This window comes from Montipora foliosa, chromosome 12 (assembly GCF_036669935.1).
Source record: "Montipora foliosa isolate CH-2021 chromosome 12, ASM3666993v2, whole genome shotgun sequence".
Taxonomy (NCBI): domain Eukaryota; kingdom Metazoa; phylum Cnidaria; class Anthozoa; order Scleractinia; family Acroporidae; genus Montipora; species Montipora foliosa.
Genome location: NC_090880.1, coordinates 33,129,919 through 33,156,048, shown reverse-complemented (window position 1 = coordinate 33,156,048; position 26,130 = coordinate 33,129,919). Strand labels below are relative to the sequence as shown.

Sequence of the window (26,130 nt, the reverse complement as noted above, 5' to 3'; positions counted from 1 at the left end):
AACCGCAAAAGTTTTTTTGGTTAAAGGAGAGCTCACACAAGGTAATCCTAATCAACAAAGTAGTCACTGTTGTTGTATTGAAAAACATAAACTACGCTTTGCCAAAGTCTTGGAGCTACCTTTGTCAGTATCAGGTCTTGATATTGGATGTTCATTGACAGATACACCACTTGCACTTATGTCTGGTATCTTGAAGGTAAAATAATATTAAAGACATTATAAAAATGATTGAAAGGCACTTGAACTGCTCTAACTAGTTAATCAAAAACATGAAACCAATCCTCAAAGGCCCTAGGATGCCCTCATTTGAAGAGTAAAATATCTTAAGTCTCACTCCCAGGGGTCAGTGGGTTACTGGTAATAAGCTAGAAAACACATCATTATTGTTCTTCCCTCTGATGTGGACATAATAAATTACATATTATCATACATGTGAGCTCCTTTGCAATTATCAAAGTTCTCTGTTGGAAGAAAAATAAAGAGTAGAGCTTACATAAACTGAGTGCAGGATTGTCAAAAGCTCATTAGTAGTTAGTACAAATAAAATGTAACAAAGTACAATGTATGGTCAAATTGCAGCCAGTAAGAGTTCTGAGACTATTAAAAATAGCTATCACCCTTTGCTGAGTACTCACTCTTTTAACAACACCATTATCAAGAATCTGTTAGTTTTTCGTGTACTTACCACTGGAAGCCCGAGGCCAACGCGTGCCCATGGTGCTGAGGCCAACAGCTTCCTTAGCTGATCAGCCACAGGAGATATTTGTTTCTCCGGGGGAAATATGGCAGACTGAAAAAAAGGAATGAAATGGAGATGCAGTAGCAAATAGAGGTTATTTAAGTTACTCATGCAATGTTCAGTGTTAGGCAATTTGGAAAGAGAAAAGAAAAGGCTTTGTTTATTACTGTAACAACATTTGACTGTCACTCTTACCTTACAGTTAGGACAGGTATAACCCGCTGGAGCTGTGTTAGTTGGAAGACTTGCTGCAAAACTGTTTAGACAACCCCAATGAAATACATCTTTAAAAGATAATGAAACATGTCACATATAATGTATTTGAGGTTAGGGTTAGGGCTAACCCAAAGAGGAACAGTACTATGTACTTATTGACTGAGTGGGAGGGCCGGAAGGGAAAATATTTGGCCTGAGGGCAGCGAGGTCCGTGCACCATGACCGAGGGCCAAATATTACCTGTCCGGCCCAACCTAAACTCAGTCAATAAGCACTTTAATTATCATATGGGCTCTTTCAGGACAAAATAAAAAACAAAAATCTGCACAGGAAATTTATCTAACATGTTGTTTGCACTTGCTTTTGTGGCTGTAAATTACTTGGATGTTTAAAGGCGACAAAAATCCTCTAAAATTGCATTGCACTGAGCAGTACATGTACGCGTTCCTAGTAAGACCATACGGCTTTTTCCGGCCCTGCTCACGCTAATGCGTATGGCCCTCATACGGGGATCTTCCCAATAGTTTTGCAACAAAAAGCGTGTGCGGGGCTGTACAGGCCATATGATAAATGTAATCATGGCTGTGGCAATTTCAGTGAAAGGCTTACATGTACACTGTAGCAATAAATAATATTAAAAAACAAAACATTTGCAGAGCAGATAGGTTCAGGACTCTTGACCACAAAGTCCATAACTAGCTATTTACATGTTGCTTCCTTGGATAAGAAACTAACTAACGTGTAACAGCCTGCTAAAGGTAATCTAGCCAAAGACTAGAATCCCATAAAGGGCGCAATAAGGAGGTATGACATAACTCCTTGTTGCTTCCTTCACAGAAACCAGGTAAATTAAGCTCCTACTCTGTAAGTCAACTTACTGTAAACACCGGCGTATAAGCCGCAATCGCAGATAAGCTGCACCCCGAGTTTGAAAGAAATTAAAATAAATCATAAGTTAATTTGCTGCACAGGTCTATACAGACTTAAGAAGTTTCGCTAAACTTGTTAATTTATGCAAATTTACAGCATGGTGTCTAGATGTTCTCGCAGATAAGCCGCATCCCCGATTTGATCCGAAATTTTTGAGCAAAAAGGTGCGGCTTATACGCCGGTGTTTACGGTAAACTATTCCTCTAGTTACACCTTTAAAAGCATAAAAAAATATATCCATTTGACAGGTTCAGCTTACCAAAACAAATCAATCTGGCCACTTCTCCTTCAGCCAAGCTCCCATTACAAAGAGTGCAAACTGGATTATAATCACTATCTTGGAGCCAATGGAGATAAGACTTCACTATACACTGGAGAAAACAATAAGAAAAATATTAATACTCAAATGAATCTCAAAAGGCCCTGCCAGGGGGATTCCTGTCTCGCTTGCAGGAATCTTAAAAGATCTTGTGTCGGTGATTTGTCAATGTTTCACGTTGCTCTTGGAAATTAAAGGAAATTTAAAGAAAGGATGTTGTTTGTTGCAGTTTCACTCTATGTGCTGTTGCTACATGTACTTGTTAGGTCATGTCACTTGTTGGAATTTACCCTGACAGAGCCTCAATGACTTATAGGAAATTCCAGGCCACTGGAAATTAACTACATTCCCAGGCGCGTAGCGTGGTCATTTTTTCAAGTACGCACAAGTACATGTGATCTAGAAACCTAAGTAAACTAAGCGAAAAATACTGCGTTCTTTATTTCTTGTTCGAAATAGTTGTGTTAATACAAGGAAATAACAAAGCGTCTTTCCCTTATTTTGAGCAAACTTGGCGCAAACAAAACATTGTTTTGGTTGTGCTAGCGTGACTGGAATTGTCAACAACGTTCTCGGAACGTCGCTCCTTTGCAACTTCGCCTTTTTGTTGCACGCTGACCAAACAACACTGCATTGTTTAGTGTAAAAAAAGTCAATGCAAAACTAAGTGAGAACATGGTATAGCTTTTGTTTTAGTTTTTAGAATTTAATCAAAGTGGTGTTTTCATAAGGAAATCTTGGTTGCGTACAAGTAAAATGTTAAAAATAGAAACAATTGCTTAAAATTTCAAAATTTTCTGGTCACTTCACAGGCGGCCCAGAGTCGGAAGGTAAACAATTATAAGGATTTGTATGGGAATCTCGATAACAGACTGAAAAAGATATTTACCCGCAAAAGTTCTCAATAAAAAAGCCGTACTTTATTGTCATGGTGAATTTCTTGCTTTTTGTGTGGTTTTTTGCCTGATTGCATGCGATTTAAGCGACTTCTCAAATTCCCGAGTCGTCACTCTTCCCTAAATAAAGGAAAGGCTGGCAACTCATTTCTAACTTACCTCAGATCTCGCCGAAAAAATTCACACTTCTCCGGCATCAGTCACGCTCAAACTCCGGCGATGGCTACATGGATAAATTTACTTCCCCTTGGCCAAGTTTCAAGGTCCAGCGAGTATCCATTGCTGAGAAACTGCGAAAAATATTCAAATTTTCAAACTCCTTCCAGGCTCGCTAACAACCAATTTTGACACGGCTGGTCAACGGTTCACCGAGCCTCCATACGGTGAGCGCAAACCTACGCAAGTGTACCCATAGTTGGGCAGAGCAAAACAAATCCCAGACTCGTCCCCAAATACCTGCCTGGGGTCATGTTCGAGTTTCTAAATCGGCGAATGATATTAAAAGTTCCACACTGAAACCTTAAACACAGCTCCCATCGCTTTGGTTGCCCCACCGCATGTTATAAATCCGGATTTTCATCGAACTCCGTAAATACTGAAGCTGTTTGAAGCCTCGCGCGTGCAAAAATCCCCTCGTCCGATGACACTCGACACCACGGCTGTTTTTTTGTTGTTGTTGGAAAAAGTATAGTTTTGTTAAGTGAATTGCTTTGAGCCAAAGAAATCACCGCACCGTAATTTCTACTGTCCAAAAAACAGACAAGCGAGATTGTAACTCGGATACCTTTCAGGTATTCCGAGTAATAATTGTTGGTTTTCGATCGATATCGCTTGATGCACCGGTGTGAGAAATAATTTTGAACATTTCAACGCAACTGGAAGCGCAAAAACAAAGCACAGATGATTTCAACGATGGCATTTTCCCCGGACTCTCAACAGAAAAATGTGTCCAAAAGGCTGAAAAGGTGCAGCGACCTTTTCATATGAATTTCTGTCATGATAATGTGAGTTGTTGACGTGACGGATGAAACACAGGATTGTGTTTCATACACTAGTAAATACATTCGACTGCGTTTCAAACTCCATCCAAACAGCTTCAGTACTTACGGAGTTCGATGAAAATCCGGATTTATAACATGCGGTGGGGCAACCAAAGTGATGGGAGCTGTGTTTAAGGTTTCAGTGTGGAACTTTTAATATCGTTCGCCGATTTAGAAGCTCGAACATGACCACAGGCAGGTATTTGGGGACGAGTCTGGGATTTGTTTTGCTCTGCCCAACTATGGGTACACTTGCGTAGGTTTGCGCTCACCGTATGGAGGCTCGGTGAACCGTTGACCAGCCGTGTCAAAATTGGTTGTTAGCGAGCCTGGAAGGAGTTTGAAAATTTGAATATTTTTCGCAGTTTCTCAGCAATGGATACTCGCTGGACCTTGAAACTTGGCCAAGGGGAAGTAAATTTATCCGTGTAGCCATCGCCGGAGTTTGAGCGTGACTGATGCCGGAGAAGTGTGAATTTTTTCGGCGAGATCTGAGGTAAGTTAGAAATGAGTTGCCAGCCTTTCCTTTATTTAGGGAAGAGTGACGACTCGGGAATTTGAGAAGTCGCTTAAATCGCATCCTGATCAGGCAAAAAAACACACAAAAAGCAAGAAATTCACCATGACAATAAAGTACGGCTTTTTTATTGAGAACTTTTGCGGGTAAATATCTTTTTCAGTCTGTTATCAAGATTCCCATACAAATCCTTATAATTGTTTACCTTCCGACTCTGGGCCGCCTGTGGTCACTTCAAGTACGCATGTGCGTATTTGCGTATAGGACGCTATGCGCCTGATTCCAATATTCAAATGGTCTGGATAGCTTAAGTGTTATTATTATATCTCTCAGATAGTACGCGCGCTGTAATTGGCTAAATTAGCTGGCCGTATTCTACAGTACGGTCCGCTGTACAGCCCGCTAAATTTAAAATTTCGACAAAACATCATCTAGCGAGTTTTTCATGTCATTTCTGTTGCATAAACTTGTACTGAAAACTGTTTGAATCTTGCAAGCAACTATTTCAAACTTAACAGCCAAGAAGATTTAGTTTTTGGGATTTTCGCACGGCATTCTTTGTGGCAGTTGAACGTTCCGCCTCACTTTGACTAGTTTCCTTGCCCGTGCGCCGGTCCATAACTTACAGTACGGACCTCGAACTCGGTTAGTAAGAGGTATCTAATATTTTACACTCACTAAGGTTCATGATGATGTTTGAAACATCGAAACATGTTTCTTAAACTCAAAAGTGTGGTTGTATTTTTAATTCCAACATTCAATGTTGACTTAAATGTTATCAACCTACAAAAAGGTTAAGGGGTAATCATTGGCTTATAAAGGATAACTGTGTATTCTTTAGTTTAGCCCACGGTTGGTGAAATGGTGAGAGCACTCACCTCCAACTAATGGGGACCAGTTACATGTATATATGGGTTATTGACCAAGCATGAGGTCAAGACGACTGGATATTGGCCAAGTTCTTTTTTGCGTGTTTATGAACCGAGATGAAGTCAAGGTCAATAAACATGCAAAAAAAGAATGAGGCCAATATCCAGCCTACTTGACAGTACAAGCTCGGTCAATAAAGGATTTATTACAGTAAAATTTATTACACCAAAAAAATGATCATTGATCTTGTGGGACCAAGCGACAAAACCCGAGCGGGCAGTGTACACAATGTAGTTCCATCTTGCCCGCTCGGTAGCCAATCACAGCATGCGATTTGGTTCATTTTGCCCGCTCACCGAGCTAGTCATGTAATAATAAAGCTTATAGAATACCCTGCTGACTATGTCATGTTGGCATCAGGTGGCATTCGTTGAAGATGCGCGCAAATAAGTGGAGGGGTATAGGGATATTTCTTGTTTACAAACAGTGATGTCACATTTCTTTTGATATTCAAATTTGCCAATCAGGGAACAAAAGAAATCATTGTTTCAACAGCCAATTAGGTTCTGGTTAGCATTAACAACAATGAGTGACGTCCCATTGCAGTTAAAGCCCACCTTTAACCGACAGGCATTGCGTGCCGCAGAACAATTTTCATGTATGAAAACTCATCCAATTATTGTAAATCGCTACGATACGCAAAAGCCTGTCGGTTGAAGGTGGGCCTTTAAGCTCACCTCAGGCATGTTAATAACAGTAGAATTATACGTGACATATCGTGTACATGCTAACACCCTTAATCGAGTCTATGATCAAATGTACCTGTTATTATGCTACACCTTACCAACCTTGGGATGATTTGAAACCAGGCAATGTTCACACACATTTACGCGATGTTCAAAGCAAAACTGCGTGGTGACTTTTTTCTTAGGACATTTACATAACCCCATGATTGCTATCCTTCTATATAATGGACGCAAAAAACATCAAGGCTTTGAAAACTTTAAATTTTCCATCGATTTCTTTTCAATTTGCTTGCCACGTCGCCAGACGCCATCCTTCATTCTCACTGACAAGGTAACCAAGCTTCACAATAGTTCCAGGCTTCCACTCGGTCGAGACGGTTGCACTCTCCCAAGTATTTCCTCGCATAGTTCCATCGTAGTTGACGCATTTTTTCCCCCTTAAACTAGAAAATGACGTTCTCAAAAAGAGACCACTTAGGTGCAATGTTTGCTCACGGTAGACGATACATGCAAGTAGTAGTGCATAGTTTATGTTCTCAATAGATGACAACTATTTTCTGTTTATCACGATCTGGTTTCCTGTTAATTGTTCTAATGAAAAGGTTTGAGCGCGACAAATGATACGAGAAAACACCAAGATGCCATAAAGTTTCAATTTCTGAAATCAATGTCAAACCAAAACATTAGAATATCAGTTAAATATCACTCCTGTCAAACACGTTGTCTGCATGTCAGGATGAAGACGATCGAAAGACGAGGACCAAGGTATAAAAGTTATCCAAAAAGAGAAATGATCCTCGAACTTATATTGTCCAGATAAATGCGAGGATCATTTCTCTATTGCGTATTTATAGCCCACAATTCAAATATCTACATTTCCTTCAAACGTTTTTTCATTGCAGGTTCGGCTAATCAGTTCAGTCATGGTTCTGGAAATGGAATAATAACAACAAAGTTTTATAAGAAAAACAACACATAAAGCGGTGATAAACATGTTGAAGTGATGCATTTTAAGAAATCTAACTTGACGTTTCTTATGTTGCAACATACTACATTTTCAAAAGTAACCCTTGTTATATGGAAAACTATTTATGTTTCAAAAGAAATTACGAGGGATCTGCAATACTAGACATATTTAGTTGGAACACTTAGCGAATGGTCAGAATCATCGTGTTACAAGATCGTAGCTTATACCACATCCCCCTTCCCCCATTCAGGAAGGGGGAAGCGGCGATTGGTGTTCCAACAAATGTGACGAGTATTGTAGCCTACCAAAAATATTAAGATGCTGGTTAACGTTTGACAAGGAGTTGAGATTTCGGTTGATTCTACAGGGGCATAAACGTAACGTAAGGACCGTGCGTGTCTGGTCTTCTCGAGACAGAGGTGAAGGATCATTTCATGCAGACTGGAACGCCTAGATTGCTCTGTTGTAAATATGGCGGTTCACAGCACCAGTGAAGTCGTCTCTCTGGCCTTTCTGTGGACTAATTCCAGGACCTACCGATACAATTTGAGCAAGCTTTGATAGCTAAAAATTTCAATCGATGCTGTATTTTGCCGGTAGGACTGGGTGGCTCCACACTCATAAGAAAATCTATGAAATGAGAATCGGGGGTCTTCCCTTGTCATGGAACGGCCAAATTACTCAGAATTCCTTTTGGGCATGAAGGAGGCAAGCGGAGACTGGTCCTCATCAAATGAGGAAAAAGTAGCGAGAAGAAGATTTCTAGGCGGATACTAAGGAGTAACCAAGGTGCGTGCTGTTAACGTAGACTTTTTATCAAAGGAAATTCGCCCTGGCCTTTAGTAATTTCTTGTCCAAGAAACGGTATAATGTAAATAAGAGAGTAATGAGATTTATATTTGCGATTACCTGTCCTCCTACGTACCACTTAAGTCAAACTCTACATCTCTAGGCAATAAGCGCACTCAAAATTTCCTCATATTATTGTATAAAAGTAGTTAAAGAAAGAAAACGCTTGTCCTGCATATATCAAAAATACGTTTTCTCTCCCGTTCTCTTGTTACGCATGATGTTCGTGGAAATTACATTCTGTCCCTCAGTAAACCTAGAACAACCAGTTACGGTCTTAGTTCTTTTTCTTACGTTTTTACTAAGTACGTTGCGAAATTGCCACTCGAACATAAAATTCATATCTTCTCTCCACCGTGTAATATCCTCTATATATTTAGTTATGTATCTGTATATATCATGTATGTTAGCTGTAATGTCTCGAAGATATTATTCTGAAATTCGAGATGAAATAAAGTTTTATGCATGCATGTATGTTACCTTCGGCAGGGCGCATGCGTGCACTTTGTAATATGCGACTCCAGTGCTTACCATATGACAGATAAAATGACTATTCTCTTGAATATATAAGCCATCGAAGTCTTACGTTAAATTGTAATGACAAGGGCGGTTTGGAGCTGTGAGTAGGCGTGGGATTTGTCTCATATGGTTTAGGGGCCGACATATCCCTCCCTCAATGCCGTACCGGGAGGCGAGGTCGGTAGCAGGTAGCAGAAAGCAGCGAAGGGCCAACTGCGTCCAAAAGCGATCGCACGGGCCGAAATCCCGGGATGACTCGTTTGGTACGACGCTCCAGCGCCACGTCTGGAGGTACTGCATATTTTTCTCGTCTCGTCTTCAAACATTCCGTCAGCGCATGCGTGCGTAAATGTTCAGCCTCTCCGGTACCCACAATACTAGACATATTTAATTGGAACACTTAGCGAATGGTCAGAATCATCGTGTTACAAGATCGTATTTTATACCACATCCCCCTTCCCCCAATTCAATGTTGTGTGAGAATTTTTCAGGCGACTACTAGTAGTTGTGGAAATCAACATTGGAGGAAGGGGGAAACGGAGATGGGTGTTCCAACAAATGTGACGAGTATTGTATCTGGGTCGGACTTCACAAATAGCAGCGACAGCTTGTCACTGGTAAGATTTGCATTAAGGTCGGATTCAGTAGGCCATTTTCAAAATATCCGAATGTTCATCTTGATAATGAGGCAGTGAGGACAAAAACAATAGAAAAGTGAAAAATATTTACACATCATCCATCCACTTGTCTTTGTCCTCACTGCCCGCCTATCAAGCTGAATTTTAGGGTGCGTTCGATTGACCGTATTCCGGAATAGGAATACATGGAATATAAGTTTAAAATCCTTCGTTTTTACGGAGATTCGCATTGAAATTGTCAAACATCTGCTGAAATGCTATTTTAAACATATTTTTATTATCCTTGCTGCTTTGAAACGCGCCAAACATACCGTTGTAATCATCACTCCACGTATTCTTATTCCGGAATAGGGTCAATCGAACGCGCCCTTAATATGTCGAAAGAGGCAGGGTATAGACAGGGTTTCTTTTATCTTGCAATGGTAATCAGTTTTTCCTGATACGAGAATTTCAACATGCCTCCCTTTCATATTATGTCCATTACAATAGTCATAACATGATCAGTAATAGCTGATGTGTGTTCCTGTTTGGAGAACGCTTTAAAATATATTGCCCGCAAATAGCAAAGGCTAATCTAGGCGTGAAGTGATTACATTTCCACTATGGGATAAAATATACAGAAGTCCAAAAAAAAGTGAATTAAAGCTACATAAAATGGCATCAATTAACAGTGACGAACGTACTAGAAATAATAACTTGTGATTGTTTATGCTATAGTGTTTAAGATCTTAACAGTGATGTCTAGTTACTAAGAATTGAGCGTAGAGAGTTTAAGTCTTAAGGTTAGGGTAAGGGTTGCTGACAAAGTTTTGAAGCAAGCAACAGTGGACAATTTTCCTGTCGGTGTACGTTGGATCAGTGGCTTGATCTGATCGGCGTTATTTCAAATTGAGAAACTAAATATTTTAAGCAAGAGCCGATACAACGTAGATTTGATTTTAGTGGTGCACACCACTAAAATCAAAAATCAAATCTACGTTGTATCGGCTCTTGCTTAAAATATTTGGTGACAAAGTCCGTGTTTCTTTCCCGCTTTCGTGCGGGGCAAGACACAGGCCAGGCGAGATCAACACAGCTCTCAGGTTTTATGTCCTTTGAACAATTGATAGTCCCGAAGTGAGACGGCTAAAGTTGAGACATTTGACAGCTATTCAAAGGTCAGAACATGATCATTTTTGGAAAAGGGTCCATGTCAGCCGAGGAGCTACTCGGATCAGTTTAGTCTTCAATGTTTTCAACTGAAAAAATGCACCACGTCATTCAAACCGAACTATTTATGTCAATTATGGGACTGGTTATATGGTTTAATTAAAGGCCTTGCTTTAGTCGCGTACAAAAGATACGAAAATTACCGCATCCAGTCCTCGGCGAGCTCAGTTAAATTTATTTATGTTCAAGAAAAGAAGAAAAATAACTGAAAGGGCGCGAAAGTAAGTTTCAGATGAATCTGTAAAATTTAACTCAAGGAATTCCAGTAGTTGCGAAAAAAACTAAACTAATACAAATATGTTATGCCAGTTATTTTTCCCACTTCCTGTTTTCACCATTGAAAATTCATTGGGGTTCAAACAGGAAGAATTGTCACGATCTTGTGAGGGGAAATTGCGGATTGATACGGAAGTTTGTTTATAACCGGCTATTGTGCAAAATCTGTTATGGCAACAAGGCAGCTCTCTACTTTTACCATTTCCTGGAGACCATCTCGACCAAAACTGTTTATGGAATAGTACAATGAATTATTAAGAAGCTGTTATGAGCCCTTTTTTTCCTTTGTGTACGCTCGAGGGCGGAGCTTCTGTATGAAAGTTTTAAAACGCTCAATAAACCTAAACATGCCAGATTGATACAAGTCAAAGCGTCACTTATTTCGACGGGATTAACTCATTTTAGACTTGATTATTATAAACTATTGGAGTGTAGTGTTAAGAAACATCTTATTTCTGTTTCATTTTCTAGGCATTTTATTGCAAAAACGGCCTTGGCAAAACAAATAAATCAAGGAGTGTCAACACGATACGCACTACCAAAAGAGGGAGACATTGGGGTCTGCGGAAATGCAGTATCCGTTTATTTCAGAAATTGTAGTCCGAAAAGTTCAGAACTGCGGTATGATCAAACCCTACGGAAAGCGGTTCTCGTATGTTTTGGTTCACGGTATTCGGTGCAGAAATTACGTCACGGAATTATCAGACTGACGGTTGTTCCCGGGGAAAAGAAATTGGAAACTCTGCAACCTGCAGTCCTTGGTGATTCATTTTAACAATCGTTTGCCGCTGTACTGACAAAGGTAATCCGCGCGCGCAGAGCAACATGGGGAAGAAAATGTAGAACATTAATTTTGGTTTTCGGTATTTAACTGTTTTTGAACGCGGTATTTCGGTATTGGGCAACCCCCAATGTCCCCCCCCCCCCTAAAGTGAGGACACTCAGTGATAAGTCCAAGGAGCACTCCACAGGTATAGTAGTTTTGGAAAGACCTAGCATCAGTACATTTTCCCATCACGAAAAAAAATAATCTCTTTGATTTTCGTAAAGCTGAATATGCCCAAATTTAAGAGAAAAAGAGCAATTCGAAAAAATAGTATTTTGGGAGAGATAATAATAATCCGCGTTCAAGGGGCTTTCAATAGGGGTTTCTCAATTGTGTGCATATTTAGGACACATACTATTCTCCGTTTCAGTTCAAAGGACACCCCAAAAAATGCTTATGATCGACAAAAGTCGAAACGAAACGTGCGAAATTGGTGTCTCAGTTCCCTGGAGTAGTCCATGGACCGAGTTCACAGGGGTGGACCTTGGGGGTCCATGTTTTGTATACGTCCAGCTTTTCATGATATCAAGTGTATTCACTAATAAAGATTACCACTCTTTTACATTCCCCTCTGAAAGTTTACCTAGGCGAAAACAAAGGAGCAATTTCGGTTACTTGTCTGAGATAATTCTGGATCAGAAAGGCGGTCGAAGCGTTAAATTGAAACTTGGTATGTTTTCCGTTTAGGTTGTCGCCAGCGTTCAATGGCCGAGTACAAGTTTAAGTGCCGGATAACAGTGAAAGCATCAATATTCTCCCCAATGAAACTCCATCTAGTGGGAATATCAATATTTCAAACTTACAACTTTTAATTTTTTTAATTGGCATATGTTGAATGTCTCATTTCTGCAAACATTGTAAGCATTCCAAAATTAAGCCCCCAAAGGACATTCTAAGCCCTTGAATTCGCATGGAGAATACTTTGAGCTGCTTATGCATGAAAGGAGGAAAATGTGTGTTTCAAAATCAGCCAGGTTTGCAATTAGAGGGCAATTTGTGTTTCAGTTTAATTTAGAGTCAGGTATGTGTCCAGGTATGTGTTCCCTGACAGAAACACTCACACATACAGTAATTCGGGCGGATTGTCTTACATTTGAAGGGGGGGGGGGGCTTACCAATCCACATTTTCAACGCACGCAGAATGGAGGTCACCCTAAATTGAATGTAGGTTCACACACATATTTGGTGCCTTATACATTGTACATCGACATTTATCCAAATGAACGTACAATTTTCAACAGCCATGCAACTTTAAGTCCCTTAATCAAAATATACTTTGCAATTATTTTCTGTAACTGTGCATTTTTAGTGGAGAGGTCTAACAGCGCCAAGAATTTATCTTTTGTCAGCATTTTCACCATGGGAATTTTACTGACTGATTATACAAGCATTAAAAGAGCGAGCTTCTTTTTTCTTGATAAAAAGGACGAGAAACTAAGAAGTGTTGCTCATCTTCCGTTTCCATTTTACACAAAGGGCCTTAACAAAAAGTTCTAAAATGGCAGCAGTGTGGCCGTCTACAGTTTCGACAAATGCTATACTCTCCTCCAGGGCATTTTTTCCGTCGAGTCTTGCCCGCCTAACTGGCGGAGAAAAAATTGTGGTTCATCAAATGGGTCCATGCAAAGACCCATGGACCGGTGGTCAATGTTTTGAATACGTCCTGAGAAGCTGATGCTCAAAGCGAATTCCTTTGGTATTAGACTTAACCAGGGGTTTCATTAAAGTTTGAAGCAGGGGGGCATATGTGTTTAACACCCGGGACTTTCCTTCTTGGGGGTTCTAGTGGCATGCTCCCCCAGAAAAATTTGAAATTGTTAAGAAGGCTCTCCAGAGTTTTAGGGCCGTGCGCAAGCTGGGCACTAGTATAGCTGAATCGAGCTTGTTTTTCTGATTTTTGTGACGTCTGTAAAATTAACTGCCAATTTTCTCGCGTTCCTTTTGGTAATTTTTTAAAAAAATTGGCTCAGTTCTAACCACGTACAGTTCCTATCAAATACCTTATATTTTTTAAAATCTGTCAGAGCTAATCCAATATATTTAAAAAAATGACAAATTACAGAATATTGGCAAAACCGTCAGAATGACCTTGACTTTTAACCACCTCAAAATGTCAGGCAATATTATTTCCATAATGTGGCAAAGAATAAAAAAATTCACCGAAGGAAAGTATAATAATAATAATAATAATAATACTAATAATAATAATAATACTAATAATAATAATAAATAACACTTATATAGCGCTAAAACTATATGATATTCCAAAGCGCTTTACATAATAAAAAATCATATTCTATAAAAGAGGAGAGAAAATGAAACAGAAAACGACATAGAAAATTAATGATAATAAGCTAGTTTTAAAAAAAAGAGTTTTCAGTTTCCTCTTGAAAATGTCAATGTTGGCGGATTCCCTGATTTCAAGCGGGATGGTGTTCCAAAGTTTTGGTGCTGCATGCTCAAATGATCTGTCACCGAAAGTTTTTCTGAAGCTTCGCGGCACAGCAAGCAAGTGCTGATCTCTGGACCTTAGCTGGTATTTGGACTGACTTTGTGGCTGTAAAAGATCTTTCAGGTAGGCAGGTGCAGTTCCACTGATGGGCAGACAGTGGTGGAGTTGGAGCAAAACCGGAGTAATACTCGGCGGTGGAATTTCGGAGTTAGAGTAATAATTCTAGCAGATGAGTTAAGGACTTTCTGAAGACGGTTTATCTGGCATTGAGGGATCCCATCACGGTAGTAAAGAGTTACAGTAGTCCAGATGACAGGTTACAAAAGCATGAACAAGGATCTTGGTCGATTCAGGTGAGAGAAATTTCCGAATTTGCCTGATGTTGTATAGCCTGCGAACGCAGACGTATTTCCGCCGGAAATACGTCTCCGTTTGTATAAGCGGTTAGGGTTAGGCCAAAAATTGGAATATATCTGATGTTGCCATGGTAACGGCCTAATCCAAAAATTGATACTCATAAACAAGCCTTATTATATCGGTACCCATATTGGTTAAGTCTCTAGCGGGAAAACTTTGAGAGAAGTTAATTAGGTTACGTTTCCTTTTGTAACTCGTGCCTTGTAGTCATGCAAATACTCTGGGGAGCCACCTTAAATTGCAGAATTCACCGAAAACTCAACCTTTTTTTCGACGATTTAGATTCGATACCAATATCCACAAGAAATTAACTCATTAACGTGACCCCCAAAAAAGTGCACTCACATCTTGGCCTTTTCTCAGCTGGAAGCAATTCGGCTCGCGAAAAAATAGAATCGGCGATCGACGGCGACCTTTTCTGGTCATTGGGACATTTCAGGTGTTTTTTATGGATGGCAATTCTTTTCGCAATGCGTTATGGGGCGATTCGTTCTGACCTGAATGTGGCTTATGAAATGAAACTGTGACATTTTGACAACAGAAGACATATCAAGAAAAGGACAAAATTGCATTTTTTTAAAAATAAACATTTGTGTATAAAAAAAAGTCCGTTAAGATGTTGAAAGCAGCCGGGCAAAGTCGTGTCAACCCATGTCCACAGCCGGTCAGTTTGCCCCGTGCCCGGCCCTGTTAAAAAAAGATTCTTGGATTTGGAAAGAAAGTGCTGTACTAAAAGCTAGCTTTTTAAAGTAAAGATTACCATTACCAACCCCACATATATATGTTATTTCAGAAATAAACTAAAGTCCCAAACAAAACGTGACACCCCCTTATTAAAAGGATCCAATATTTGAATCGTTCAGTATTTTGATTAGGCAGGCTTAGGCCATGCAACTCACCGACAATTAGCCACCTAACGATTACCGCTACGGAAATTGTATTTCTGACTACATTAACCGAAATGAATATCATATTTGCGGTGGATCAAATTGAACCCGAGGCATACATGCCTATCATATCATAACTTGCAATATACAAAGTGCAGACCTTGAAGCCTTCTTTTTTTCTATCTCTATATTCCTTTTAGGCCATTCCTACTAAGTGTTTTGGTACAAAAGAGTACGTCATAATTAACTGGCAAATTGAGACTGGAGCGGTGTCGTGTGCGGTGCCAATTAATCCTGTCGCCTTGATCCAACAGGAATAAAAGTTATGTAGATAGGTCGTCATGGTTGCAGGTTGGATAGAATCAGTGGTTTTTACTCTATTCTCCGAAAGTTTGTTAAAGAGAGGAAAATAGCTAGAGAGAACTATGGCAAAGTCGTTTAGTGCGCGGCCGTGTTGCAAGAGATCCCGGGCTCGATCCCCGGATCTAACATCCTTGTTTCGACTTCTTTCCTTTCTCTGTAGCTTAATTAACTTTGATGGAGAGTGGGGGAGTGGGAGGGAGTAAAATGAGCGCACCGTCAGTTAAATTACTGTTACAAGTTATCGACGTTAAATATGGTTACTTTACTTTACTTTAATAACTTGGAACATACAAAATAGTTTTTTTCGTTCATATGAACGAAATTGGGGCTCTCCGTTGAGCCCGAATTGATTGTCAGAAAAAAGTATGTACGCCTATATTTTATGTAACTGGACAAGATCACCAGTGAGAGAAAACTGGATTGAACTAACGTAGGTAGAGGCCACCTTCTTGACACCGACTAAAAGGGGTCGTCCGTGAAATTAAGGGATTAGCCGAGTCTTAAATCTTTTAAAGGCGAACTTCGACACGCACGCAATAAGTGAGAGTTTGACGGGAGTCAAAATCACGTCTCATTAGAGAGCACCGCAAAATCTTTCTTTTGCAGACTCAAAACAGAATTTATTAAGGCTGCGAATTTACTTGCTTAAGGGATGGCATTGGACCTCATTCAGATAATCCATTCCGCGGAGTGTGACTAAATACACGATGGATAAGAACCTTATCATTTGCTTGAACGGGTGTCAAAAGTGTCTCAGCGGAACGGTCAATCGGATGAACATGTCTTAGAGGTTCTCCTATACTTTTTACGTGAAGCGCGATGGGGCGATTTATGATTCATGATCCGTGATTAAAGATAGTAAGATCTTTACATGTCCACGTGAACGATTGCTTTTAATAAAACGCGACCCGTTAATGAAGATTTGAATTAAACGTGACTCGTGAACGATATTGTTGTTCCCATGTTGGACAATTGATGAGATCATTCGCGGGAATATGTTAACAGGGAAATTGGTCACGCCAGTCCGACTAGTAATAAAACTATAATTGTAGCAAGGATTTTTCCAACACTCATTTTTATAACCTCCCCTATATTAGTAAATTAGTATCTAAAGTAAGACAAAAAAAGCTTAAGAATTACTCAGAATGTATTACACTAATATTGACATTAAGTTGGTTTTTTTCTACTTTTAAAGAAAAACAGTTGTTTATTGTGAAAGATTTTGTGCCACTGTATCTCCGCCCGCAGACCCTCCCATCGTAGTGTATAAATTTACTTGAGCTGGATCTAATGCCAATTACACTGGCGAAACCGCTCACCATATCTCTACTCGCGTACGTGAGAACCTTCTTTCGGACAAGGCCTCTCACGTGTACAAACATCTCGCGTCATCAAAACTTGTCGAGACTCTTGTTCCACTGATTGTTTCACAATATTAGACTCCGGCAACTCGCGTTTTAAAATTAAAATAAAAGAAGCTCTGCATATCAAATATGACAAACCTACTCTTAACCAACAGCTATAAACATGTTGGCCTATCTCTTTCAGTTTAAACTGTTGGTTATTCAGTTTTAAATTACAACAACCATTTTTTCAGTTTTTCTTCTTTTTTAACGGCTTTGCCGCAACGATAAGTATCTAAGTATATTAGCTATATCCATTGTATCGGCGGCACACTATTATTCGCCTTGAAACACGTCCAATCAGACTTGAAGCAAGTGCGATCCTTTTTCTCCTCGCTTCGCAGAGAAGACCAGGGGTGCGCTTGTCTGCGATCGCTTCAGATTTAAATGGAAGCACTTGCCCCCTGTATTTACGATTGTCTGCGATAAGACCGACGCAGACAGCTTCCGATGGTGGCAGACCGTTGCAGATCATATAAAAACCACGCTTAATTGCTATTTCAATTGTGTACCATTGCTATGCACTGTAAAGCCCTTGTAAAGGAAGTATACAAAATGAAATAAGCTTTTCCACATACTATCATTCAGGTTTTCGCCTAGTAGGCACGAACCAGTTAAATAACCAGTGACAGTATTTTTACTGATGCCTACTTAGAAGTAACTGGTGCCTAAAAGCTGCATTACTCGGGTTCTTTCAATATTGTCATCACGTGCAGCGGCACGCAAAAAATGTTATTGCTTTTCCGTTGCTTTTGCATTTTAACTCAGAAATGCTAACGTCACTTTGGTGATTTACGGTCAGAGGACCAGAGGCCAGAGCGCAAGATATCAATGAGTGTTCAGTGCAGCTCATCCAGTCGTTTAAAAAAAAGTGTAACAAGAGCATTCAAACTGCGATGAGATGGTCTCAAGGTTAATATGTTGTTTATTTGAGGAAAAAAGTTTATTCGTCGATCCTGTCATCAGCAGGTGACAGTTATTGTTGTGGTTCAAGGAAACACCCGAATTATTTTGTCTCAAATTCTTTTGTTTCTCTTTGTTACACAACACAAGGGTCTTGATATGAAAATCGCAAGATTGGAAACTTGGATTTACACTTGAGTGATTATTTCTCTGTCAAATGTTTAGAGAAACAAAACAACATATTTGACCTGTGGCCCCGTCAACGTTAAATTATGAACCTTTTTGTAATACGAACATTTTAAAGATCAGTGACATTTATAATGACTTCACGCTTATGTAAATTCTTTTCTGTTTTCTTGCCGTTACACGGACACTGTAAGGTTAATTTTTGGGAGGTTCAGGATGAGGTATCCAGGATCTAGAAAACAGGAAATGAACTATCCCTTCAGCAAGCCACACCAACCAAAATCTCTTTATAAGGATTGCTTTGTAGAAAGATGCACAAGGAGCCCACTTCGCAATATCCGTCACAGGTGGAATTAATTAAGGTCAATGCTGAAGGATTGCTTAACGTGAAACTTGTTGTGCGTTAATCAATAAGCTCGGTCTGCCTACTATTGTAGTTCTGTCTGGAACTATCCACAGAACGTACCAGACAACAACCTTTCAAACGCAAATTACCTGATATTAGATACGTCACACTTGACCACTCTATCAATTATTTGCTAAACTGCAGAATACCCAGCCATGTATTTGCAAATGAATGGCGTATATTATGAACGGGGCCTTTAAGTATGTTTTGACACAGTCAACGAGACTGATTATCTCGAAAATGGTCGAGAATCCCAGCCAATATCACAGTAAAGTGTTTTATATGTTCTGGCATTCCATAGGCAAAATGTTTTTCACTGTTCATGTCGCTATCTTAACAGAGGTAGATTTTGAGCTTCAACTCTTATTTCTTCAGTCAGTTTTATTGATTTTTTCCGCATTTGGGAACGTGTTTAAGTTTGCAATCGACCTAGAAATCAGTCGGATATCAGTGAGCAGGACGTCCTCTGTCGTCAATGCTTACGTCACGCGATGACTCTTAAAGAATTTATAAGCAGAGCAAGCAAACAGATGTCAACATAATTCCAAGACATCAAAAGAGCGATAGTTAAGATATCTGTGAAATTATTGAAAATGGATGCCAGAATTGTGCTCTTATTAGCAGTGACTGTCATCTTAAGATTCCTTCTAATCAATGGGATACCCCTGCAGCAAAACCCAGTTGCGCCGGCAAAAGAGTCAGAACTTATGGTAAGCAAATCTGTTCCAAATCGGTAAGCTTGCATTGATTACGTATACATGCCCTTATTCACAGAAGCTGGGGCTATCGATCATTCGATTTACGTGATCGCGTGGCGCGCTAACTTAAGCGAGGCATGAAAGATTTGCATTTGAAGTCACCCACAAAATCGAGGATTCTTGTTTTAAAACGTTACGAAAAGTGAAAATCAATATCATCAGCAAGGAAAAGCCACTTGAAGCCACCAGGGTGATGCCATTCGTAAATGTTGAAAAATTGTACTGAAACCTTGGTCAATTAGAAATCGCGAACACTCGCTCTGATACACATTTAAGTAGCTGTAACTCCTTTTCCTTTTTCATTGTTTATCAAACAAAAAAGTGAACTATCGGTGCAATGACTGTAATGGATCAACAAGTTCCTGAGAGTTTCTGGAAATCATATGCGCTTAGCTTTTGTGTCACTCAATCAATAACGAATCAGCCCGTATGACTGTAGTTGAACATGATCCACACTTACCGTAATATCGCCCGGAAAAGGAGAGGTCGGTCAGGTTTAAACAATGGACAGTTGAATGGAAGAAGGTCAATACTGCACTCTTTAGGAATTTAAAAACATAACAAATTGTTTGTCTTTCCACAGGATTACCTTATCAAGTATGGTTATCTTCCCTATCCTGATCATAAAATCGGAAGAACGACTTCCATGGAGGAACTAACAATGGCTGTAAAGAAAATGCAGCGATTTGCCGGGTTACCAGAAACTGGACAGATCTCTGATCCAAAAGCACTCTCGAGGGTGAAACGTTCTAGGTGCGGCGTGGCAGACTTTGGACCAGCGGACAATGCGCGAAGGAAAAGAAGATACGCTCTTCAAGGAAGTTTCTGGAGGAAACGAGTAAGTCTTCCATATCAAGAGATATAACTAAGATAAAAAACTTATACGCCTACATGCAAGAACTGCCATACCGTGATAACTGATCAGACTTTGCATTTGATTCTCTTCCAAATTACTCTTACAGTCAAAATAACCAGCACGTGTCGCCTTATATTAGAGAATAGTTTTGATTAACTGCCAACGGACTGCGTTATTCGTTTCAAACTTGCAAATTTAAGTGTTAGCGTTGTAATCATCCAACCGTAGCCCGAATGTGACCCCATTTGAAATATCGATTGTTGATCGGTTTATTTTTGAGGTGAGTTGCAGCGGACGTATAAATTTCGTAATGGACACCAGAAATGTGCATTTATATAACCAAGATTACCGAACAGGATATATCAAGAGGATTAAAGATATCCAACCATGTTTGTTAGCAAAATTCTTGCTCAATTCAGGACAAACAGAAAAAAAATAGAACAATCATTTCCTTCGCATCTTGCAGTGGGAAACCCCGGGTGGGGGGGGGGGGGGGGACTCTCATATAAAAAGGACGGGAGTGCTCGTCGTATCTTTTAGGGGTTAAAAAGCGGTTTTGGTACCTTTTAGGGTTTTCAGCCTCAAAAGGTCCACAGCGGCCTAGCGGGAGCTTTAGCGGTACCTTTTATGGTATTGAGCCGAAAAATCATGACAGGAGACATTTCATAATTAACCATGTTAACAATTTTTTAACTTTGTTCAATGAAAACCCTTAATTTGGTACCTCTTAGGGGTGAAAAAAATTCCATGTCATGCCCACAAGATAGGATCTTGGTACCTTTTAGAGGTTCCTCTCAAATTTCCAACGAACACCCCCTTCCTTCTTAGAATTATGGGATTCCCCATATGGAAGCTGCAAAAGCCCAGCATTTTCTTTACTCTGCATGATTTTGCCGTCCATTACTAGTAACGCCATTAACAAAAGTTTGCCACAAAAACTTCGACAGACACAACCGTGGGCGAAGGAAGCCACAAAAAGGCGCCAACCTTCGCCGCATGTGAACACGGCGTGAATAATCGATATTTCAAATGAGGTGACACTCGAGCTACGGTGGAGGACGGTGGCTCCCTAGAGTATTTGCGAATACCCTCAGTACAAGGCTCGAGTTACAAAAGGAAACCTAGTTAATTTCTCTTAAAGTTTGCCCACTGGAGACTTACCAATATGGGTACCGATATAACATCACATCTACTGACAGGCAGATATATTCCCATTTTGGCCTAAATTCCTTAATATTTATACTTTCCTTCAGTGACATTTTGAAGTGGTAAAAAGTCAAGGTCTTTCTGACGTTTTTGCCAATATTCTGTTATTTGTCACTCTTCTAAATGTATTGGATTAGTTCTGACAGATCTTAACAAATATAGGGTATTTGATAGGAACTGTATTTGGTTAGAACTGTGCCAAGTTTCAAAAATGTTACCGACGGGAACGCGAGAGAATTAGCAGTTAGTCACTCATTCTGGTCACCAGAGCCTCGGATCAACTCAAGGCTCTGGGAAACTCAATGTAGGAGAACGTGCGCCGTAGGATTCGTCTAGCCAAAGCTTGGCTATTTGAACCTTACGGCTCCTGCTCACTCCTCGTGCTAACATGAATGCACCCATTAGAGACGCTTTTGATTGTTCTTCACGAAAACCAATGAGAAGACACTTTGTTTGAGGGTTCCCCAGAGGTCTTCTCTCCCTCAGTCATGAGAAGAGCCCTGGGGTCGAGATTGCTGGTCAAGCCGACGTCACAAAAATCAGAAAAACACGCACGGTTCAGGCTTTTCACTCCATACTAGTGTCCAGCTTTGCACGCGGTCTTAAAACTCTAGGGAGCCTCCTAAATTTGGAAGTTTGAAACGAATAATGCAGTCCGTTGGCAGTTAATGAAACTATTCTCGAATATTAGGTGGCACGCGCTGAGCATTTTGAGTTTAGTTTGCTTCGTAATGACATGATTTATAGTATTCCCCCAATACACCACGCAGATAGCCATCCAAGCGTATCGTCTTCAAACTTAATATTTTAATACTATTTCGCAGGAACTTACTTTCAGAATTGAGAACTACACACCTGATCTCCCTAAAGAAGCGGTGGACAGAACTTTTGAAATTGCTCTTAATATGTGGTCGAGCGCAAGCGGTCTAACATTCAAGAGGGAAGACAACTTGAGCCTCGAACCCGATATCAAAGTAAAGTTTGTGACAGGTTTCCATGACGATACCAGACCAGCGGATGGTCCCGGTGGAGAATTAGCGCATGCGTTCTTTCCTGGCTCAGAAAATGCAGGAATTGATGGCGATATACACTTGGACGATGACGAATTCTTTACTATTAACGGAGAACAAGGTGGTGTTGACTTGCTATGGGTGATTGTGCATGAGTTAGGACACAGTCTTGGGCTCGACCACGCTTACCACCCTCACTCAGTTATGTTTGCCTATTATATGGGACATGTTCCTGGCTTAACATTGGACAGTGATGACATTGCAGGAATCCAAAAGTTATACGGTAAGTTAGATTACTTTCAGTTGGTTCTCCCCATTGAAATTTTGCGTGCAGGTGGAAAGCTCTTATAAATACTCGTTTGCTTATTGTCTCGAGAAAAATATCGTTGTTAGGGTTAGGTTAGGGCAGGTTAGGGCAACGAAAACACAAAAGCTGGTTTCCAGTCACAGATACAATTATTTTCCCGATATTCTGTCGCTTAGTCATCCCTGGTTTAGTGGTCATCTCGATTGCCTTTGAATGAGCACATACCGAGTTCGAATTTCCACTTGGGCGACCTTCTACGAGACAAAGAAATCTTACGCATGCGCAGCCACAGAGCGACCCCCCAATAATAATAATAGTAATAATAATAATAATAATAATAATAATAATAATAATAATAATAATAATAATAACAAGTCCAAAGACCAAAAACGGAGTCGAATCTAATCTAAGGTCAGGCGTACTTTTCTCCAAATCTTTTCGCACCTGTCTAAAGGCGATTGCCTGATCGCAAACGTGACAGATGTATACAAACAGAAGGCAGATTTTCTTAAAATATGATATTCATATTCAGTTATATATTACACTGTTTAAAAAGTCAAGATAGAATTTTGTTCCATTTTCTATTGATGCAATTTTCTGCGGCTCTAATATTATTGAAAGGTTTCCCCAATGTCGTTGTTGTTGGTGTTACAAATTTTTATTTGTCTGGCTCATAATCTGCATGTTGTACTCATTCTTATTTATTGTTAAGTCATTGATGTAACTTGAATTCTGGTTCCAGTTTATTTCCTTATTTCGTGATCTATCTCTTTTGGCAAGTCGGTTTGAGAGTTGTGATTAAACAACAGAGGTTATTTTCTCCTATTCGACTTGCTTTATGTTAAACTTATAAGGATTTTATAAATATTGCCGTGTACACAAAATGTGCATGCACAAAGCCACTTAAACCGAATGTTTCTTAACATACAGGTTTGCCTGGTGTTGAAAGAGTGACTCCCTCGCCAAACCCGACGCCAAAGACATGCAGTGATGTGAAACCAGACGCAGTGGTGGCCACAAAGGATAAGAGAACATACGCATTCAGTGGAAAACACTTCTGGGAAATGAAAGACTATGGTGGTGCAGATGGTCCTTTCCTTATCAAAGATTACTGGAGTGGCTTAGAAGAGGACATAGATGCTTCTTACACGGATCAGAAAGTTGGACACACAGTGTTCTTGAAAGGAAATAGGTATAATACCCTACAATGTTCTTTTTACCCTTAGCATCGATACAACACTAATGAGCGATGTGGACTGGTTTTGAAGGTTAGGGAAGAAGGTTAGGGCTTTGTTAATGATGATGATAAGCAGTGATATAGCAGCGCGTCCTTTTCCCTCATGATTTTCATGCACTCACGAACGCTCTGAGAGTAAGCCTAAAAATGTGTTCATGACAGTACACAACTCTGAATTGATTACCAATAATTAATTCATTATTTGTGATTTTTAGATATTGGGTGTTCGTTAACAAGGACCCCTTTTATGGACCTGGACATATTTCAGAAATTAATTTACCCGAGGAACTCGCTGATGTGGGTGCTGCGCTTCAATGGAGCAGAAATGGAAAAATATATTTTTTCAAGGGCTCAAATTACTGGCGATACGATAACCAAAAGATAGAAGATGGTTATCCCAGGCATATTGGGGCTTGGAGAGGTCTTCCTTCCGACATCAATGCAGCGTTTCAATGGAAAAATGGGAGATCGTATTTCTTTAAAGGGAACAGGTATTATGCCTTCGACGACTACAGGGTCAGGGTTCTAGAATCGAGCGAAAACCCATATCCCAGAGATGTAGCTTCTTACTGGATGGGTTGTAGTAATCCCGACGTCAAACTTCAACCTGGCGCAAGAGGATCTGCCCATGGTTTGATACCAAACCTTTTAGTCTTATTTGTATGTTTCGTGATCACTAAGTTGTGTGAAGGTACTCAAAATGACACAACCTTTGCTTGAATACGTTGTATCATATACAATTAAGTCATTGGTTAAATGTTATCATTAAGATTACCCAGCAAGAAACATTTCAAGAAATTTGCTGTTAAACAAAGTTCCTTATGTAGTGCGATGACGGTTCGTCCCAAATTTTAGAAAACTTGTTATTGTATATTATTGTATATACATATCTTTGTATTTAATATGCATATTTATTGACACAGGACTTGTAAGATATTGATGTTTACGTTAAAATTAATGGCTCGAGATAATAAATATTGTAATAAAAACTTCACGACTCCCATTATATGTAGAGAATCCGGCACATGAAATATCCCAGAGAAGGATTCAAGTAGCATTTTTTTTTTCGTAGCGTCTCCACTAAAAATTAACTTAGACATTTTGACTCTTGAAGTTTTTAACACAACACCTTTTGAAGCGTTTAAAACATAGAAACATCTTGATACAGGAAAGCACAACTTCATGACAAAAACCTCAGTAAAATTTGTTTAATTTCAGACCTTTTTAGCTGCAAAAGGGCAGAGTGACATGTGAGCCAATAAAGTTACGCAGTCAAAAGTAGAATCCGATCCCCGTCCCCAAAAGCCCCGTTTATCTGCTCAGAAATATCATTAGGGTCCACACTATGCCGGATAAATTTGAAAACGCAACTTTATTGTTACGATTTAGCCTTCCGTCCACACTACAACGCACATATCCGCATAAAAAGATCCGCGAAAACGGAACTTTTTGAATACGCTCTCCAGAGTGGAACAATTTGAAAACGCAACTTTTTTGTATTAGTGTGGACGGAGAACATTTCGTATCCGGAACTTTTTGAATACGCTTGCGTCATTTTCTCATGTGATTTATCATATTTTCTGTGTTGTTGGCAATAATTTCTTCTTTAATCGCTTATTTGGAGTTAAGTATTGCTTCAGTTCACATGAATATTGTACGACAGAGAATCAGGAATAACTTAAGACAATCATTGGTGTCAAAGGATACTGGGAAAGCGACGCGACGCTCTTAACCTTACAAGCAGAGACGCTTCTGGACTCGACCTGGCAGAACGAGTGCGTGGTGAGACAACTTTGTTAACGAAGTTGTTGTCGCTGAAGAATGGAGAGAAATTTTCGAATGTCTACTTACTGTGAGCATGCTCAAAGCGAGATTAAGCAATTGTGCCGCCGATAAAACGCTGTAGTGTGGACGAAAAACTTTTGTTCCGTTTTTGCACCTAAAGTTGCGTTTTCAAATTTATCCGGCATAGTGTGGACGAGGCCTTTAGTGAGAGAAATGTTACTCAGCAACTGCTGCGGGCAGTCAGCAAAATTTGTCGTGTTGATAACACAGTGACGTATCCAATAACCTCAAATAAATACTCTAGTATAGACAAATATAGTGATTGAATGTATCTAGCATCAAATTTCAGAATTTTTGCAATAGGCGCTTTCAAATCCGTTAAACACATTAAGAGCAT

General features: G+C 39.8%; 2 protein-coding genes across 2 annotated transcripts in view; one reads left to right on the top strand and one right to left on the bottom strand.

Annotated features, from left to right (window-relative positions):
* LOC137978772 (zinc finger protein-like 1 homolog) overlaps window positions 1-6,611 on the bottom strand; it is an 8,667-nt gene extending 2,056 nt beyond the window's left edge. The window contains exons 1-5 of the mRNA XM_068825830.1: window positions 6,376-6,611; window positions 2,145-2,256; window positions 935-1,023; window positions 686-790; window positions 120-189 (exon numbers count right to left, since the gene is read on the bottom strand). Coding sequence (XP_068681931.1) covers window positions 120-189; window positions 686-790; window positions 935-1,023; window positions 2,145-2,256; window positions 6,376-6,477 — 478 coding nt within the window. The 5' untranslated portion in view covers window positions 6,478-6,611. The remainder of the gene's footprint in view (window positions 1-119; window positions 190-685; window positions 791-934; window positions 1,024-2,144; window positions 2,257-6,375) is intronic.
* Window positions 6,612-19,110: 12,499 nt separating this feature from the next.
* On the top strand, window positions 19,111-24,928 carry LOC137980281 (matrix metalloproteinase-25-like). The gene is made up of 5 exons (XM_068827677.1): window positions 19,111-19,284; window positions 19,916-20,170; window positions 22,219-22,687; window positions 23,642-23,903; window positions 24,164-24,928. Exons 1-5 carry the CDS (start codon window positions 19,168-19,170, stop codon window positions 24,666-24,668), a joined length of 1,608 nt encoding a protein of 535 aa, XP_068683778.1. The 5' UTR covers window positions 19,111-19,167; the 3' UTR covers window positions 24,669-24,928.
* Window positions 24,929-26,130: the final 1,202 nt, after the last annotated feature.